This window comes from Nymphalis io, chromosome Z, assembly GCF_905147045.1.
Source record: "Nymphalis io chromosome Z, ilAglIoxx1.1, whole genome shotgun sequence".
In the NCBI taxonomy this organism is placed as follows: domain Eukaryota; kingdom Metazoa; phylum Arthropoda; class Insecta; order Lepidoptera; family Nymphalidae; genus Nymphalis; species Nymphalis io.
The window spans coordinates 9,980,912-10,000,000 of record NC_065918.1 but is presented as its reverse complement, the minus strand read 5'-3'; the positions used below and the strand labels follow the sequence as shown (position 1 = coordinate 10,000,000).

Here is a 19,089-nt window from a genome sequence, read left to right as displayed (position 1 = left end):
GATTAATTTTCGATTCAGTAGTATAGCTATAGCACTCGTATATAGATTTCGTAGTTGAATTGCTTTTGTGTGTATTTCATTTTTCATTTACAAACTGACATTGATCAATCAAATATAGTTAATAAACAAATTGGAACCATGAACGCGAAATGTTTTTTTCACTTCGTTTTGTATACTCGTTTTTGACACTTTTTCGCTTGCAGATTAAAAAATGTAGCGCTCAGGACGCTTTCGTGTTTTGCTCTTTTGTTTTTGTGCAACCTACCTGTGGAGATTTCAAAATGAAATTAACACTCACCCTTGCACGCTATTAGCAAAAAGGGTGGACAGTCTCGTATACGTACAGTATGAGTATTTATACTCCGTTTCCTGACACACGAATAAAGATGTGAATATCGAGCTCGTGTGTGAAGCTTTTTCAGACTAAAATAGACGGAGGTATTTTCACATCACTCTTCCAATATTGCGAAGTTATTTCGTTCATAAAAATGTATTTGATATTTTAACTACACTTTTTTACTTTTTAGTAATATTGACTATAACACATATTTGTTATCATATTGGCTTTACTTTTGAATAGCGTTTAAAATAAACATTTGAAGAACGAACCTTTCAAGCAGGCATCAGATGTAAGGGCGTACTGTATGCCGCAGGAGCCCAGGAGAAAACCCACTTGCTGAAGACCAGCGTCACGTCTGGTCAGCGGCACCTCTATGGGCACGGGGACTATGCCGGCTTGCAGACATCCGTATAACGCACACATGAAGTTTATAGGATCGTTGTTGGGGTAAACTAGCGCCACCCTGTCGCCTGGCTTAATTGAATTGTCACCAGTGAGCGGGCCGCCACTACTGCTCTTTGATGTAAACGTTTTGTTCAATACTGCGTGAGCTATTTTCAATGACCGGCTCAAAAGTTTTCCTGTTAAAAACATATTTTTTTTGTAGTAACAGCTCCTGTGATGCAATGTTATCAGTTTTATGTGGATATTTGATTCTTGGACACAAGGCATTTCGTTTGTCTGAACCACAAAAAAAAAAAAACTATCGGAAGCACTGGAGTGATATGTTACCATGTTTAAACAAATAGTCAAGTCGCATCAAACCGCCCCAACTAAGTGAAAATAAACATACAGCAACCAGTCGTATCAATCACGTAGCAAACATTGTAAGCGATCAAACCGCTTAGTAAAAGATAAAATCTAAGTTCTTGCTTCAATTCACGGGACATTTGAGTTACGGTTTGTATCTCAAATGTCCCGTGAATATGGCGCTTTTTGGCTATGGTAGTTTTTTACTTTAAGAAACTTAACCTGCGATCAAAATAAATGTTGTGGTTTTGGTTAATAAGAAACTACATTCATATAAAATTTGTAATATCTTTGCTCGGTGATGACTGGTACTATTCCCTACAAACATTCTTTCTCCCAATATTGTACTTACCATAAGTGAGGGAATTGCTAAGTTTTCCGTTAGGGTCGAGTACGGTAGCTACGTTTGCTTTAAATGAAGCCGTGCCGTATCTCTGCAGTGCAGCCTCTAAGTTCCTGGGTAGACCAGCTGGTACAACGAGTTGTTCGCCAACGGCAGGAGTCATGGTTCCACCTTCTGGTTTCGGTGCGTTTGGATCTTTTGGATTAGCAGCAATCTCCAATTCTATGTCATCATCTTCGTAAAACTCCGGCAGTGGTCGACGTTTGGGTCGCTTTAGAGTATTAAGTAATTGCTGTATTTTGGCTGATACCTACAAAAATCGCAACTCGCTAATAATTCAGATATGTAATTTTGAACGATTTCATTTTAATTTAAACCAAATAAATATTTGCAAAGTAAAAATAAAAACATAAAAACTTAATTTCATTTTTAAAGTTTAATATATAAGAAAATATTTTATTTTAATTAATGTAAATAAATAGTACATGTAAATTATTTGAAGTTGCGAGTTTACGTGTAATAGTTATTTATATACATTTAACTACATATTTTAGGCAAATCCTAAGTACTGTAACAGTAGATTTGTCTGTTTTCAGCCGTTGCGATGCTGGTGTTCGTTTGGCCTTTTGCTAAAGAGTGTTTTCATCTCTTTTTACGCCTTCCTACATTATTTTGGTGACGACAAAGTATTTATATTTCGTTTAAATGACAATATTTTATGTCCCAATATAAAATATTGTCAAATAAAATCCATATAGTAAACAATTCGTAAAATAGACAATGTTTTCAAAAATTAGACGTTTAAAAAAATTTTTAAACAGGTAGGCAGAATGACAAATGGCCACCTGATGAGTGTTCACCACCGACCATTGACATTCGCACTGTAACAAATATTAACTAAGATGTTATGTCCTCTGTGCCTGTAGTTACACTGGCTCACTCGCCTACAAACCGGAAAACAACTATACTTAATATTGCTGTGTGGCGGTAGAATAGGTTATGAGTGGGTGGTAACTACCTACAGTATTAATTATATTTTTTATGATTTTTTTAATACTTGTAGCTGGATTTTAATATATAATATTATTATGTTCTTATACAAAAGTATTTTTAAGTAACTTCTTAAATAATTAATCGTAAATATGTGGAAATTGAAGGTTAAAAAGCAAGCAAAAGATCATATACGAGTATTGTAAAATTGATCAATAGTATAGCTACTAATTTAATAAAATATGTAATTTTAGTTAACATATATAAATTGAACGGAATCTTACCTTCCACCTGCCAGTGCCAGTGCCGGTGTCCTCTGGCTGGGCGTAGCATTGCACTCGGTCCGCGATGAGAGCGCCGCCGCGACGAGCGCCAGATGTCGTGTGCGTTACGTCCGGTTGAATGTCTGGTGACGGAGACTATTTACTTATTTTTGTTCAAGACGGCCGAGAAGACCGATAACGGACCAATTACTCTTTTATTGATTAAAACAGCGCCGTTCAGCAGCGTTCATGAGAGTGAAAGAAACAAATATGTATATGTGACCTTATTTACTAGATTTTTTAAACGAGAAATGCAAGTTGCAATGTAAATTTGTACTTTATAGACGTGTTAACCAAAGGAAATATTACGATTACTTACAAGCTGGTAAATGTGTAATATCAGAGAGATCTATCTCAGTTTTTTCTCGTGGTGCGTGCTTCTTATCTCTCTGATGATGCAATTGTGGAAGAGGAGGTGGATGTCCGCGAGGATGAGGTGCGGCAGCGCGGCGAGCAGGAGGCGAACCTAGCTCCGGTGGTGGTGGTAGTTCTGAGTCACCAGCACACGAATCCTCATCTGAGCTTGAAGCTATTGACAAAAAAATAACATGTAACAACATATAATTAAATGTTTTAATTATAAGTTGCCGAAAGTATTATCAACAGACTAAATGATTAAATAATCATCAAATGCGAAGTTACTATGAATGTAAAACAATTATGACATTGGAAATAATTCTGCGTTGGTCTGACTATAAGTAAGCTGAAGACTTCTTAGAATTTATCAGTCAACCGGTAGCCTGAATCTGAAAATAATCGTAGAATAAATCGAATCATGTGAAACAGTAGTTTCGTCACACTCACAAAGATCATGTCTCTCTCTGTCAGGACTCTTGGCCATCATAGATGTGCGCTTTGAAGGCATCGGTAGAGACGGCTTGGGCCTGTTCTGCATCTCCGCTAGGGCCTGCTGCACTGCTTCCTGTCTAACTTCTGTAAATCGACATTTTTATTTAAAACGAGGTTCATCTGAGGAGTTGTTATATGTATGCTAATTTAAACGCAATTTTTATAAGATATAAATGTCGCTATCAAGGCATATATAATAAATGGTTAAAAATTAATGCAAGCTAAAAATTTGACTAAAATAATTATTACAAGTATATTCGGAAGTATCATAGAAAAGCTTTACTTTTATCATGCCGCATAAAATATGATTCAGTACAATATAGCACAAGTTAATTTAAAAGAATAAAGTATGATACTATTAATGTTTAGTCAAATAGTATCAAGTTTATTTTTATACATTTAAATAAAAATAAGTACTATAAAATTCTTCAAATTAAATAATTCCAGATCTTAAAAGTAGCGTTATTCTACATAAATATTATCGTAAATACTAATACTAATCAATAAGAAGTATAGAAGCAATAATTAGAAGCATAATAAGATTTAAATGAAAACTGGTGATATTTTATATCTTGTATGTATATTATGAAACTTAGAATTATAGCAGTTTTAATCATGAAGCGAAAAGTAGGCTTACCTACATAAAATAAAATAGGTCACGTATTACACTTTGATGATTTTAATTGCCATTCATAGAATGCTTTTAAAAGAATTACATATCAATTGCTTTGTATAAATTTCAAATTAATTCGATGAAACTATTTCAAACGAATTAATTAAATTAAATGTACATACAAACAGATATACTATAAAATTAGCATTAAGCAATAAAGCTTATTAAGTATCATGAAAAATGTTCTATGACTATTTGTTAAAGCAATGTTCACTCGCTTTAGTTATAATAAATATTATTACTTTGTGTATATAATGCTTACAATAATTTATACAACCAATTATATAACGTAACAAGTATAATAAGACGTGCAACTTTTAAAACGTGCATTATAATTTATGTAATATGACGAGCGTGTTCACAGAAATAGTGTCAAATTAATAATAGTCGTTTAGCATGCAAAACTCTCGTGTTGTACGTACCATGTTTTAAGTTAAGAGCGACGAGTGTAGATTCCAATTTTAAAATAACTTATAATAACTAAATGAAATGATAATCTAGTAAGAGAAATACATACGCTACAACAAATAAATCATTATATTTAAAATTATTTTTAAAATAAAAGCTATATTTAAAATAATCGCAGATGAAAAAAACGAAGAAAGGTAACTATTATACGTCTTTGCAAGATTCGTGTATCTTCGTGATTATATATTAGTGGCCTTTGTTGCTGTAAATTCGGGATTAATATAGCGCGTTATTTTTTAAGCAATTACATAGTCATTAATACTTGTTAATATGTATTTTATTTAAGATTTAGGCACATGAAATATAAAGAAGCTCATTACTTGCACCTAGTGTAAATAATTACAAGCATTACAAGGTCAACACTACGCAAGAGTTTTGAATGCACATCCTCGTCATAATTTTAACCCGGACAGGTTTGTTTATCTATCATGTTAAAGATATAAACATATACGTCTATTCCGAATTTCGTGTTCAAACATGAACTATCAGGATTGCTATGAATTAAAATACGAATTTCGTAAATTATGTATCCGTTACGGGCACTTCAAATACCTTTTTTTTACGCTGGAAAAACGCGTTACGCGTTTCCCCCACGGGAACAGGGGGGGGTGTATGTGGGGCTCGCCGGTGTCCAAGGCGCTGAGTGCGCCCCGAACATCGGAATACCCACTAAAAAACCAGCGGTACCCTTTCCGTCTTAACGAGGACCGCCACGGGAACGCTTTCGCATGCTACCGTGACACTGCTAATACCTATCACAACTATGTAACTTTAAATTGTCGTTTATAAAATTCTTACAAGGAATACGTTAATTTTAGTGAATTCATTGATTGAGATCTTATAGACATAAAGATCAATTATAAATATTAAATTATAAATTTTTAAGCGATTACGTATATATTTATAAACTAAATTAATTAAGCAATTATCATATAAATTATTGCCCTTTGTGTATGTGTTGTATAGTTAATTTATATATCGCCTTAACTACTCGTTATAAATACCTATACACTATGAGGCTTTATACATTATTAAATGTATATATATGCGTGTATATACTAGTATATTAATTGCGTATCGAGAAACCGCATTAGTGTGTGAATTATCAGCAACGAGTAAGTTTTAATACAATCAACAGATATTCAATTTACATCGCAATTCGTACCAATAATAAGGAAACCAAGCAACTCATATCCCTTTAGCCTAGCAGATATCAACAAACTTTGGGAATATCTAATACTATGCGACCATGTAAGCCACTTGACACAGTTAAAAACTAAATGGATTTTATGCGTAAGGCAGCATGCTGTGGAAATCAAACATGACTTTTGTTGTTGCTTTTCTAGTTATCGATGTTGATTAAAATAATTGTTATCGATATTAATAAAATAAAAGACACGAGCTGCCTTAAATAGATGACATCCCGAATTTTAAGAAAACAGTAAATTAATTTAAGAAAACAGTTAATTAATAATGCAACATCATTATGTGTACGTCAAAGAAAATACTTATAACACCAAAGTATTCGAATCGGTCTAGTCGTAAGCAATCGGTGAAGACACAAAACATACGCATCGAACATTTAAGCTCCTCCTTTTTTGATTATCCTTATATGAATTTGGTTTAAAACAGAGGAACTGAAACTATTGATTGTCAATAGTTTACGAGTTGTGACGAATACACATATAAATATAATATAGTATTATAGTAGTAACTAGTAAAAAGGCTAACTTATTTAAAAGTATATCTATATTTTTCTTTAGCAATATGCTTTGAATAATAAATAAAGCGTGAATTTGTAGTGAAGATAAAGTTTAATTACAAGTATCTTCAGATCTTTTTAACTGCTTTGGAAATTTGCGTATAATTATTAATTTCAGTGGCATTTTTAATAATCTCGATTTTTATCAATAAAACTATACAGTTTTATTATTTCTCGATAAACAAAAGAAACCACTTTTACGGCATTAATTATCAACACTAAAAAACAAAAAAAGTATTATAAAATTATTCCATAACATTCATGGTAGCAAAAGAAACCCAGCAACTGTAAGCAATAAGCCACTAGAATAGGAGCGAGAGGCCTTTGTGAAGGAGAGCCCAGAAAGCCACGCAAGCCTTACAAATCCCTTTAGAAGACTGCTTTTGTGTTCACTTTGCGATTTACAATTTCTACATAATTTTATGACTTTCTGCGTAAGATTTAGATGCTATACTTAATTGTAGCAAAGTAACATTAACAACAACAAAAATTAAAATAGTTTATTTATTTATTTTAGGCGATGCGTGTGTAAAATAAACTGGTCCGTTGGATTATGACATATTAGGTGTTTTTGGATTCGTCTTAATTGTAGGTGTGACCCAGGGTATCTATCACAAGACATGACATGAAGACTAACGTGGCAGGAAGACACTATAGTTATTTAATATTTGTTTCATTTGCATCGGAATAAAAAAGACCAAAACTCAATTCTCGAGGTATCTAAATCAAACTTGATTTCGTTTTTGAAAGATCTTTTCAAAATTATATTGTTATTGCAGTTAAGCAGAAATTATTGTTTATGAAAACTTTAAAAAGATAATAATTTAAGGTTATTCAATTTTCTCTGTAAAACACAGTTGTAAAACTATAGTAGCTGAAATTTTTATTGTTGTACAAAAAAATATGGCCGATTTTTCACGTAACTTAATTTTATTTACAGTTTTTAAATATTTAATCATATTTTTAAGTATCATCTCTTATTATTAGTTATTTAAGACCCTTTATTTTTATATTGAATAAGCGTAGGAGTTGCATTCGCTTTTCAAGTTTTTAGCAAAGGTACATAAATAGTAGTTTGTTAACTAACCAAAAATAACAATCACAGCATCCGTTATTTTTAATAAAATATATAAACTAATATATATGGTTTTATATCAACATTTATTCAATATAAATATTTTAACAATTGTAAATTATAATAAAAGTAACCTTAAACACATTTCAAAAACGTACCACTGCCCTGTTGTACCATAAGTAAAATATTAATATTTTTACTTTTATTTATTTTCCGTTCATAACAATTATATTTTATAAAGTAAAAAAACATGTGAATGAAATACTCTAGGTATAGGTGGTGGAAGCAACAATATTCAATGGCGACTATTGCGTGTGCAAGCAAGCTAAGGAATTTCTCTTGCACGCACGACATGTGTCCAACATTTGTTACTCCTGTTAACTTATTATAATTTCTTGTTAAATATATATTAATCGAATACTATAACCCTGATAATGTATGCAAAATGCTGAAAAATTAGGATTTTTTAAAATAACTATACTTATAAAAACGGTCGAGGTTTCCCAGTGAATAAAGATGGATGGAGATGGGTCAAAGGTCGGAGGGGCATTCAAATCTGGACAAACACTTAATTATTATTATCATGTTTCATTTGTGCTTATAATCCATCCTGTGCTAGAAATTTTAAGAAAAACAACATAAGAAAATCCGCATAAAAATGAAATGTAAAATTCTATAATAAGAATATAGTAACTCGCAATTATGTTACTGCCCGCAATTCTGTTAGCATCATGCATCGTGGTAGCACAGACAGCTCAAAGCTTTTCTTTCATCAACAGGAGATACCTTTGCTCAGCAGTGATATATATTTATATATATACGATCAGGCGCTGTATACTAATTAAATAGCACTTACATGTTCATCAATTAAATATGTATTTATATAACATTTCAACTGAATAAAGATTAACTTTTTATATTAAAAGCGCCCAAACGAAAAAGATATTAATTAAAAGAAAGTATAATAGGTTAAGGTATAAATAATGAAAGGTTAAGTATTATTTATACAGCTTAGCAAAATTTTAAATTATAACCTAAGCTTCGTATTTAAATAAAATGTAAATGACTTAATTGATAAAAGTTTACTGCAAATAACGACACACGTGTCCAAGCGGTTGTAATGTTATCTAGAAGTCCACATTAATCTATCCGTTTTATGTCGTGCGAGCAATCACCGAAGCGCAAAAAAGGTCTGTATAATATAGAAAATGATGACTAATACTTTGCATAAATATTTAGTATTTAATTTGATTAGTGACAAAATGTTTAAAAAAATCTATATGAGATAAAATCGATCACTATTTTTTAAATTACAATAAATCCTTGAATAGGTCGTAATATTCGTAGCAGTTTGATTTTTTTTTTATATTCAGTTTCCGATTTTTTATTTAAAATTATTTTTCTAAAGAATATATTTTATTGATTGATGATTTCGATAAAATATATTACTAAAATATGTTTTTATTTGACTTCTTTATACTTTTGCGCATGTTTTATGTTAAAGACTACGATAAAATTGAAATAGTTCAATTTTATCGTAGTCAACACACATAGATGTCACACATATAGATGTGTATACTCATGTGAATACCTACAAACAAGTGTAGATCGATGCGCAATTAAAGTAGTGTTATTAGAAATCTCCCACGGAGCTCGAGGTTAAAAGCTAAATCCGTGTAATATTACGAGCGATCAGGAGCTAAGCCGAATATATCCTGAGGTAGTTCGCAGCACTACAAACTGACCTATTTAAATTCGTCAAAATGCACGATGCTGGAATCGACTTCAAATATTAACGAGGTGTTATTTTTAGATGTTTAACAATTTGTTGTACATTTTTAATTTTTTGTTCTGTATAATGGCGAATGAGAGATATTTAAAAGCTAATTTAGAATTCACTTTACTCTCAAAAGTTTTGTAAGCCAAATGAGAAAAATGTCTAAAGTTCTATAAAATATTAAATTTGATAATGGGTTAAGTTACTAACTAGCTAGACAATATAAGATATAGTTTTAATGTTGTGTTTGCTTATAATATAACATGAGAACTATCATTTAAGGAGTGGGAAACATGTACGAACATACCAAGCATCCCGCCTTTATCGAGGACATTACATACTCTACAATCACAGCTACTTGTATCAATTTAACATTTAAGAAAGTATGTCACTCGTTAGACAAGCACGGGGTCCAGTCTCTAGTTCATTCATTCATTCACATCATAAAAATGGGATTCATTTTATTTAAAAAAAAGTGGTAGACAACCTACATCATCTTAAGAAAAGCGTATCATATAAACTGTACCTTTGGATTGCGAACCTTAGTTAAATAAAGTTTTTATGTATTAAATATACATTAAAATTAATGATCATATATTTTGTGAAACAAAGTAAAATATGAGACAAATTATATTATTATTTGTCATAAAATGAGATTCTCTGTCCAACTTAAATTAAAAAAATAAACATGGAGACAATGACACTAACATACCTGTAAACACTTAAATTAAAAATAAAATGTTACGTTCATAAAATTCTAAAGTAGTGTAGAAGGATACCGAGTTAAGGAACGCATACGTATCCTTATATTCGTCCTTTTAAGAGTGTTGTTGACACGAAATTTAACAAGAGCGATAACTACCAATTGTACACAAATTTAATATTTGTCGTTGAGACACATAGTTAAATACTACAAACTAGAAATTGCACCAGTCGCATCAAAATCGGTTGAGTCTATTAAAAGTTATAAAACGAACGTATTTTTGTTGTTATATGTTGTAACCATTATCCCTTAGATGGCGGTATGGTAAAGACGCCAATTTCTGAATCGCGGTGTCCAGATTTTCCGGAGCAGAATTAATTATTAATTAATTACGGTAAATACATTATGTAGTTTTTTTCCTTTTTTTAGTCTGATTTTGAGTTTTTCCATTAATTTCAATATTACATTAATAATACGTTTTGGCTTAAGGTTGCAATTATTGACTCGATTGAAATTTTTTGTATTAATCTTAAGTTAACACCATAATCTTCATAATCTTAAGTTTATAGTTAAATTAGTATATTCACATGTAAGTCTTGCCAAAACTATCTTTGCCCGAGCAAATGAAAACACTACAACTAACATACAGGCATTAAAATAATTTAGTATTACAACAATTCAGTATTTAAATCTTTAATTACTAGAATAAAATAATCGCACTAATATCATTCATAGGAAAGGTTATGTGTGTTGTGAATATTAGTTATTTCTTCAAGCTTTACCACTGGTAAAATTACATATTTTGGCCTTTTTATCCCGTTTAGCTGAATTTTAGATTACGGTGCGGGCTAAGCCTAGGGCCAAGCGCTAGTTAATAATAAAACCGAATCTTTAAGAAGCCTTACAAAATTTACTTTCACTCCCTCGCTTGTTATAATGGCAGTATGAAATTACGTGATGTAACAAGTGCTGGTGGTGGTGCTGGTTTCAGATAAATCATTGTAATTGATGCTCATCCGCATTATGTTGTGATCGGTTACTTGGTAACACGTTTATCGTGGAAAAATTGTACTGGTGGTAGAGCTTTGTGCAAGCTCGTCTGGGCAGGTACCACCCACTCGTCAGATATTCTACCGTACTTGGTATTGTTGTGTTCCGGTTTGAAGGGTGAGTGAGCCAGTGTAATTGCAGGCACAAGGGACAGGATCTTAGTTCCCAATGTTGGTGGCGCATTGGTGATGTAAGCGATGGTTAACATTTCTTACAATGCCAAAATCAGGGAGCCCATATGCTCGTCCGCCTTCCTTTCTATAAAAATAAAAAATAATAATAGGGAAATGGAAGTGAATGTATGTGTATGTATAATTAATACTGGTGCCTTGTCTGTGACTGATTTTATTATAATATATGTAACAGTATTCAAATTTAAGTCAATATATTCAATATATTACAATATTTATGAAAATTTTACGTTCCAACATCAATCAGTCAATTATATGTATATAAATATAAAAGATTTTGAGCCGTCATAGCTCAGTTTGAAAAAGTGATTCTTAACAAACTCAGACAAGCACCACTTAATTTTCCTGTGTTTAATTTGTCTTAATAATTAATCTCGTGCTTATCTGTGAGCAACTTGCACGTGGCGGTTAAAAATCTGTCATGTGTATCCACCAATCCGGATTAGAGCAGCGTGGTGGAGTAAGCTCCAAACCTTCTCCTTATAAAAATGGAGGGGAGCCCTTAACCCCCTAAGGGAGCTGAGGGAGATTTACAGGCCGTTACTTTTTTTTAGTACTTTATGGAATGATTTTAAGAAAAAATTCAACTTAAACGTCGTCGTTATTCCGAAATCGGTTTAATATTTTTATATTTTTTTTATAATTTTTAGTATAAGCATTGAAGCGAGTGTACTACGAGTAAGAGCTATGAAAGCTGTTTTATTTTAACAATTTGAGTTAGATTATTAAATAAAGTTTTTTTGGAAAGTCTCATAGTAAAGCGAAGACTGCATTGCAATTTGTAATTTAAAACAATAATTATGATCTAGCCGTACTGATCTGTACTGTATTGTACTATAAGTAGAAACACTTATTACGCCATTAATATGTGATTCATATTAGTGGCCTAATAAGTATTACCATTATGTATGGTTATGTGTGTTACCAGTGTGTATGTGTGTAATAAACGAATAACTATATTTTAAAACTAAAGATGAAACGGATAGTTATTTGGCCGGATATTCGGTCTGTTGTCACGGTGTATATTGCGACAAGTTAGCGTTGCACAGGTACTGCGTATGCGATCGGTAGACCCACTAATGCTTGCCAGACTGTAGCTGCCAGTTCCTTGCAACAGTTTAGCCAGAGACTGTTTTCAGAAGCTTGTATACGAAAACAAGCGATAGCGCTTGTTACCATCAAATGCCGAGAGTTTAATCTTTACACACCAAAATTTAGTATTAGTTAAATGCTCAAAATTATTTAGTGAATTGCGTTATGGAGTATTAAGTAAAATTTTAAAATTACATAGTGATTAATTATTATTACTCTTGCTCTTCTTATATCAAACAAGAGTTAAAAATTGATTTGATTTTCATAATTTTATGATATCTGTCTCACTCTTCAAATCATTTTCTTGCAGTTTATTAAAGAAAAAAAAATATATTTTTTTTTTTAATATCTGGTATCCCGCCGAATAACAAAATAAGGCCTAGGCCAGATACCGGATGGTTACCGATTATACATTTTATCTCTAATCTTATCTTCTTTCTAACCTTTTTTCTTAAACGTTTTTTTGGACAATCAAAATTACTTTCCCACATAATTGTAAACGGTAAATTTTATTTGAATAATACTTATAAAACAAATAAAATATTCGTTATGATAAGGATTTATAGTATACGTTAAATAATTTAAATTAAAATTAGCTAGAAGTGGGCCAACGTCAGTGAGTGTTAGTATAATTAGCATTACATTATACAACTAAGAAATTACTGAATCGTACGATCTCTATAGATATAATGCAATTTAATAAATATAAATCAGTTTTAATGTTATTACCATACTGAATAGAACCGCGAAAGCAAATAAGCGGTTTAATTATTATGAAAAAAAAAATGTTTTGTTGTTCGTCAAAGAAAAATATATGCGACGACTACCTTAGAAATTACCTTATTAATAATCAGTTTAGCCATTTTTGAATTGTCGGTCAACGTACGAACGGACACATAGCGTCCTCACTAACGGGTAGCTACCGCTCATGTACTTTGCCGCTGTAAGATGTCATAACGATTATTTACCTTGCATCGTCAATGCGCCACCAAAATTGGGAACTATAATGTCATGTCCCTTGTGCCTAGAGTTACACTTGCTTACTTAGTTTTCAAACCGGAACCTAAGAATACTTAGTATGTATTTCTGTTTGGCGGTAGAATATGTGATAAGTGAGACGCAGACGTTCCTGTACAAATAACTAACACCAATATAGCCAAGTGTATCTTTTAAGGTAGCCAAAATCTATTAAAAAGTTTCTGTTTCTTAAATTAACTAGAGGAATATTTTTATCCCAGAAAATAAATTAGCTTCCTGGAGATATTTGAAAAAGATTATCTCCATGTCTAAAGAACGCTTACAAAGACGCGGACGATGCATTGCCTTTAATAAAAACTTTTTAATGAAACGAGGCTTCATTTGAAATAAAAAGTATATTAAGAAAACTATAATCTTATTAAAACTTTACGTAACTAATTAAACTTAACAAATTAAAAAAAACTTTTTTAGATTACTCATATAGAACCTCGTATTTCAGTGTAGGATATTTTATATGGCAAGATTTGAAAGGAACCCTAGAAACGAACACCATGTGATAAGCAAACAGCCCTTATTAGTACAAATAAAACAGAGTCGCAACATACCAATGCCATTCGGTATTATTAAATATTCAGAAGGCAGCGTTTATTTTTATATAAAAGTAAATATATTTATACACTTTCATATAAATTTTTTGATTAATTGTTAAACTTATATTTATCGAAGACACGTGAACTTACTCAGAGTTTGATTATAGTGTTTTGACATTATCGTTGTTTTTCAATACTTAATGCTTTAATTGGGCTTCGGTTTTGACTCGCCGTATTGGGGTCGCAACACGTCGCCTCGCGGAGAACTGGCTTTCGAGTTCCACGCACTACCACAGTCCAACACCAATCATATATTCACAAACCACCACGTAAACCGTATTTTATGCCTTAGCACACGCAAATTAAGGCACATTTTCGACTACACAGACACCCGTGTATTACTACTTTGAATAATCAGGATACATTTTGGTCCTGTAGCTATAAGTTATGCCAAGTTTACACAATAAATTTAGACCGTACAAGTTTAATATCTTTACGGCAAGAAATTGCGATGCAGTTGTTCACTTTATCATATCATTAAGGTATTTGTTACGCCTTGAATTCGTTATAATTTGACACCTGTATCTGAATTAATTTAATGAGTATTTGTTTGTGAAATTTTTATTCGCTAAAATTACAAAAAATAATATTTTATTAACTTATTTTTTTCTTTAAGATCAAGTTAATTAAAATATTTTGAAGTAATAATCGAAATCTAAATAATTTAAATTACCCCCCCAGTGATCTGAAGGTCGACAAGCATTAATAACGAATAAATAAACGGTTCCCCTTGCAAAGTAAGTATTAACACAAATATTTAAATAGAAATAGAACTGGCTCAGCTTGATATTAAACATGTTTTTCGAGTTTAAAAGGTGTATTGCAATTTTACAATATTAGTGCCTTAGCCCCTTATTTATTTTATTAATATATTATTTATACATAAAATATGGTATAGGTCATTGTGAAATTTCACTATTAAATCCTAGAAAACAAGTGCGGCAAGATCTCATTTAAAAATACCACTACTACGGGTAATGGTGAAAGCTATCACAAATATATTATTATTTTTAATTATGATAAAACAAAGTAGTAACAATAAATTTAACTCCTTGAATATATTTATACACCAATAAGGAAAAAAACTAAATTATATACGCAAACGAATGTTAGTAAGTAGAACGAGAAGGATTTCAAATTTTCTAGACAGGCCCGAAACAAAAGACTAACAAGAATGACATCACACATAATATAATAATATGATCACCATGTCCATGGACAGCGATAGGTTCTTTATAGTGTTATGACTCACCCGAGTGGTAGCGACTCTCGTTGCGCGTGAGTCGTCTGTTGGTCCTTCCAGGCGGCGAACGAAGCGCCGCGGCCGATCTCACTGCGACGCGATAAAGAACCACACGTACACGTAACCACACTCACACAGGTATATGGACGCCACAAAAGAGGAACCAATTTCAAATTTGGAATTGATTCTATTAGTAGGAGAATGTTTGAATTTTCAAAAATATATAGGTTTGTAGAGGATATATACATTATATTATTGCCCTTAAGAAAGAAATATAAGAGTTATTAACAAAATAGCATTTAAGATTCTAAAATGCATGTAAATTTAACCACCAGCTTCGCCTTTATTTAAGGCGTAATAAATATAAAGTTTTGGAGACAGGTGATTAAACTTACTCTGGTTTAACGACTACACAGTCGTTCCTGGCTAAAGTATCATACCTTGCAAACTAAGTTCACATAGATTTTTTATAGGTTAAATGGATCAATCCTTTAAATTATGACGCACGCAACCACAATTTACCGATCACGATATTTTTTTCTTCTTTTATTAGTACTATTTATTTGAAAGTAATATCTTTATTTAAAATTTAAAGTCGAATTGACGTTTACATTTTTTTCTGTACATAACTTTTTTTTTCTTAAAATTATGAATTTATTTTTATTTAAGCCTTCTTACAGTTGACATTTGACAGCGAAAAAAAAATCCCAATTTTTTTCTTTATTGACATCTAGTGATTTTTATTTTAGATACCGTTGTAAAAGTAAATGGTACTATAAATATGGACGCAACCATAGAGGTTGATGTTGAGAGATTGGATTCTGAGATAATTGACGAGCACCTTCGATCTTCGACTGCCGTTTTACAGGACATATTGAGTGACAAAAATAAAGGAGAGATCGGAAACTTTCCGCGTATGTGTCTGCAATGCGGAAAATTTTATAAAACTATTACTTCACTTAAAATGCATCTGCTTTTCAAGCACCCCGAAGATCAGGTCGTGGTAAAATGTGCTTTGTGTGACAAGGAATATCCTTCACTGATGAGTCTACAAAAACACGTACGATACATGCATCGCTACAGTAATCGATGCAAAGCTTGTTATAGGACCTTTGCAACTATAGAGCTATTAAACAGTCACATGTTAAACTGCAGCAAGATGGAGACTCCTTGTGAAGAATGCGGGAAGATATTCGATTCAGCGCTCGCTCTTCGCAACCATAGTAAATATAAACATCCGGAAAGTATGAACAACTCTTGTGAATTATGTCGGCGTACGTTCACGAGTAGTCGTAGCTTATCAAACCACATGGCAACTATACACCCTCCGAGCGCGACAAATTGTAACTGGTGCCGTCGCTCTTTCAATTCATTACCGGCTTTACAGAGCCATATTTTATATAAGCACAAAACTGATGGACCAAAGTGTGCCCTCTGCTGTAAATTATTTGGTTCGAATAATGGTCTTTATCGACATTCGCGCAAAATTCATTTTACTAGTGAAAATAACTATCATTGTGGTATCTGCAAGAAAAAATTCAAAAGTGCTAATGCCGTTGTTAGGCATGTAATGGCAAAACACACAGACGAACAACCCGATTAAATAAATAATTAGTAAATAACAGTGTTATATAATACAATATAAGTAGTGATTATGTTAATTAGTTCAATAACTACTATTCATTTCAGTCTTTGTTAGAGTTTAATTGTATTTGTTGATAAATTAAAGTAAATATGTTATTTGTGTAAATCGTGAAAAGTTTGTTGAATAAATAATACTATTAGTAATCTTAGCATGTTTTAAAGCAAATATCGCTCATTAGCTGTTTAAAATGGACTATTTAAGTAAATAAAAAACAATAAATAAAAGTCAAATTTAACTTTTTAATTACTTATTTTATGGTAATATTGGTAATCAGTAATTTACGTATGAAACAGGAATAGTAGGTCGCAAAAGAAAATTTCTAAAATAATAATTAGACTTGCTATTTAAACTTGCTTATTACTAACAATGTATTAGTGATGTCTATTATGGTGTATTTATAATTTATAAGTATTATTGTCAGTGAATTTATTTATATCATTATTTTTTTTATAATAGAATTCAACTTCAGTTTCAGTCGGCGATTACTTAGTTTATTTATTAATTACGAAATATTAGCCTGTACTTTTTTTAAAGATACATAGATGTTGTTGAAATAAATTTAAGTTTTTTATTAAGCATAAAGAAATAAATACCAGCGTGGAATTTATTGTAAACATTTTGTAGATCTACAAACATTTCGCATAAAGTTTTAGTGTATCTGTTGCAGTCTCAGCAACGCTCGCTTGGAAAGCGCCCGGAATGCAGACTGACAATTTTCTTTCAGACTGTGTTGACATAACACGCATAATGTATATAAAAGGCTTATAATTTAATTTCTTATTATTCCTACCAAACAGTAATTAACTTTGGACAAATTAAGTTAATGTTGTGCTGCTTCATCACAATTTTAATATCTAACTGGGTCCAGATAATAAAAAGCCGGTTAAAAGTGAGACATTTATGTAAAGCGGTTTTTGTATAATTAGAAAAGTAAATCCTACGAGAAAAAAAATTTTACTGAGTCTTGCCGGTTTTTCTCGGTAGAATCTACATTTCATAGTTTTGCTTTAAATCCAAATCTGTTCAAATCTCCTTCAAAAGTGTTCGCAAGAGCCTACATGAATAAAATATTTGATTTCAAAAAAGATACAAACTTATAGTAATTTCAACACACAGATTTAAACCTATTATTATTTCCCATAAAACCATTTTATATGATATGCTCATATTGTGCGTACTCTTTAAAAAATATTTTTAATCAACCTTTACCTACCTACCTATACATACCTATACTATACATGTAGCCAGACGACTGTGAAAGATAATTTGATCCGATAAAGTGATATAAAAACAAGAGGATATAATGACAGAAGTCAATTCTTAATATTCAATATTTTAGAATCACGAAAACCTAAAAAGAGGTTTTAGTTTTTAAATAAATTAAGTCACTAATTTCACGAATTGTTATAATAATATTTTTATCCATATATTAAATAAATAATATATGTATAATTTATCAAAATTATAAAAGCTAATTATCCAAATCAATTAGCAAAATCATTGATTCGAAGTAATTGCTAAATTCGATACATTACCATCTTATTATACCGCTACACCTAATCAAGATGTTTAATTTTACATAACTAATTTACTCGACAGGCTTATTGAATGTATTACTTAACTTATAAAAAAATGTTACACATTCTAAGGTAAGTTTACAAAATGATTTAACATTAGTATTGCCCGCGGCTTCGCCCGCGTTTTATAGGGAGAGAGCGGCTATTAGGTAAAAAAAGCCTATTTCCATCCTTGGGGTTCAAGCTTGCTTCGTACCAAATTTATCAAAATTGGTTCAGTGGTTTAGCTTTGAAAACGTAACAGACAGAAAAAGTTACTTTCGAATTTATATTTAAGTATGGATTTTTTTATGTAAGAAGGGGCAAATTAGCAGAAGGCTCACCTGATGGAAAGTGACAACCACTGTCCATGGACACCTGCAACACCTGAGGGCTTGTAGGTGCGTTGCCGTCTTTTAAGAAATGAGAACGCTCTTTTCTTGAAGGTTTCTATGTCATATCCATTCGGAAAATTCGCCGACGAAAGCTTGCACAACCACTCTGTGGTTGGCAATGCATTAAAAATCGCACTGTTGTGGATTTTCACACATCGTGGTGATAAGGATGAAATTTAGAATTCTAACGCGATGTCTGGTGTAATTCAGCAGCCAGGACTAATCCAAACAATTCC

General features: G+C 31.7%; 1 protein-coding gene across 8 annotated transcripts in view; it reads right to left on the bottom strand.

Annotated features, from left to right (window-relative positions):
* The window catches only part of LOC126780449 (disco-interacting protein 2), a 64,061-nt gene that overhangs the window by 13,673 nt on the left and 31,299 nt on the right, over window positions 1-19,089 (bottom strand). For 4 of the 8 annotated variants that reach the window (XM_050504941.1, XM_050504944.1, XM_050504945.1 and 1 more), the window contains 5 exons: window positions 3,551-3,679; window positions 3,066-3,275; window positions 2,708-2,829; window positions 1,443-1,743; window positions 610-921 (listed from right to left, as the gene is read on the bottom strand). In XM_050504941.1, the coding sequence (XP_050360898.1) occupies window positions 610-921; window positions 1,443-1,743; window positions 2,708-2,829; window positions 3,066-3,275; window positions 3,551-3,679 (1,074 nt within the window). Of the gene's footprint in view, window positions 1-609; window positions 922-1,442; window positions 1,744-2,707; window positions 2,830-3,065; window positions 3,276-3,550; window positions 3,680-15,266; window positions 15,348-18,802; window positions 18,958-19,089 lie in introns of those variants that run through there. The other 4 variants (XM_050504942.1, XM_050504949.1, XM_050504946.1 and 1 more) reach the window with 3 other exon arrangements.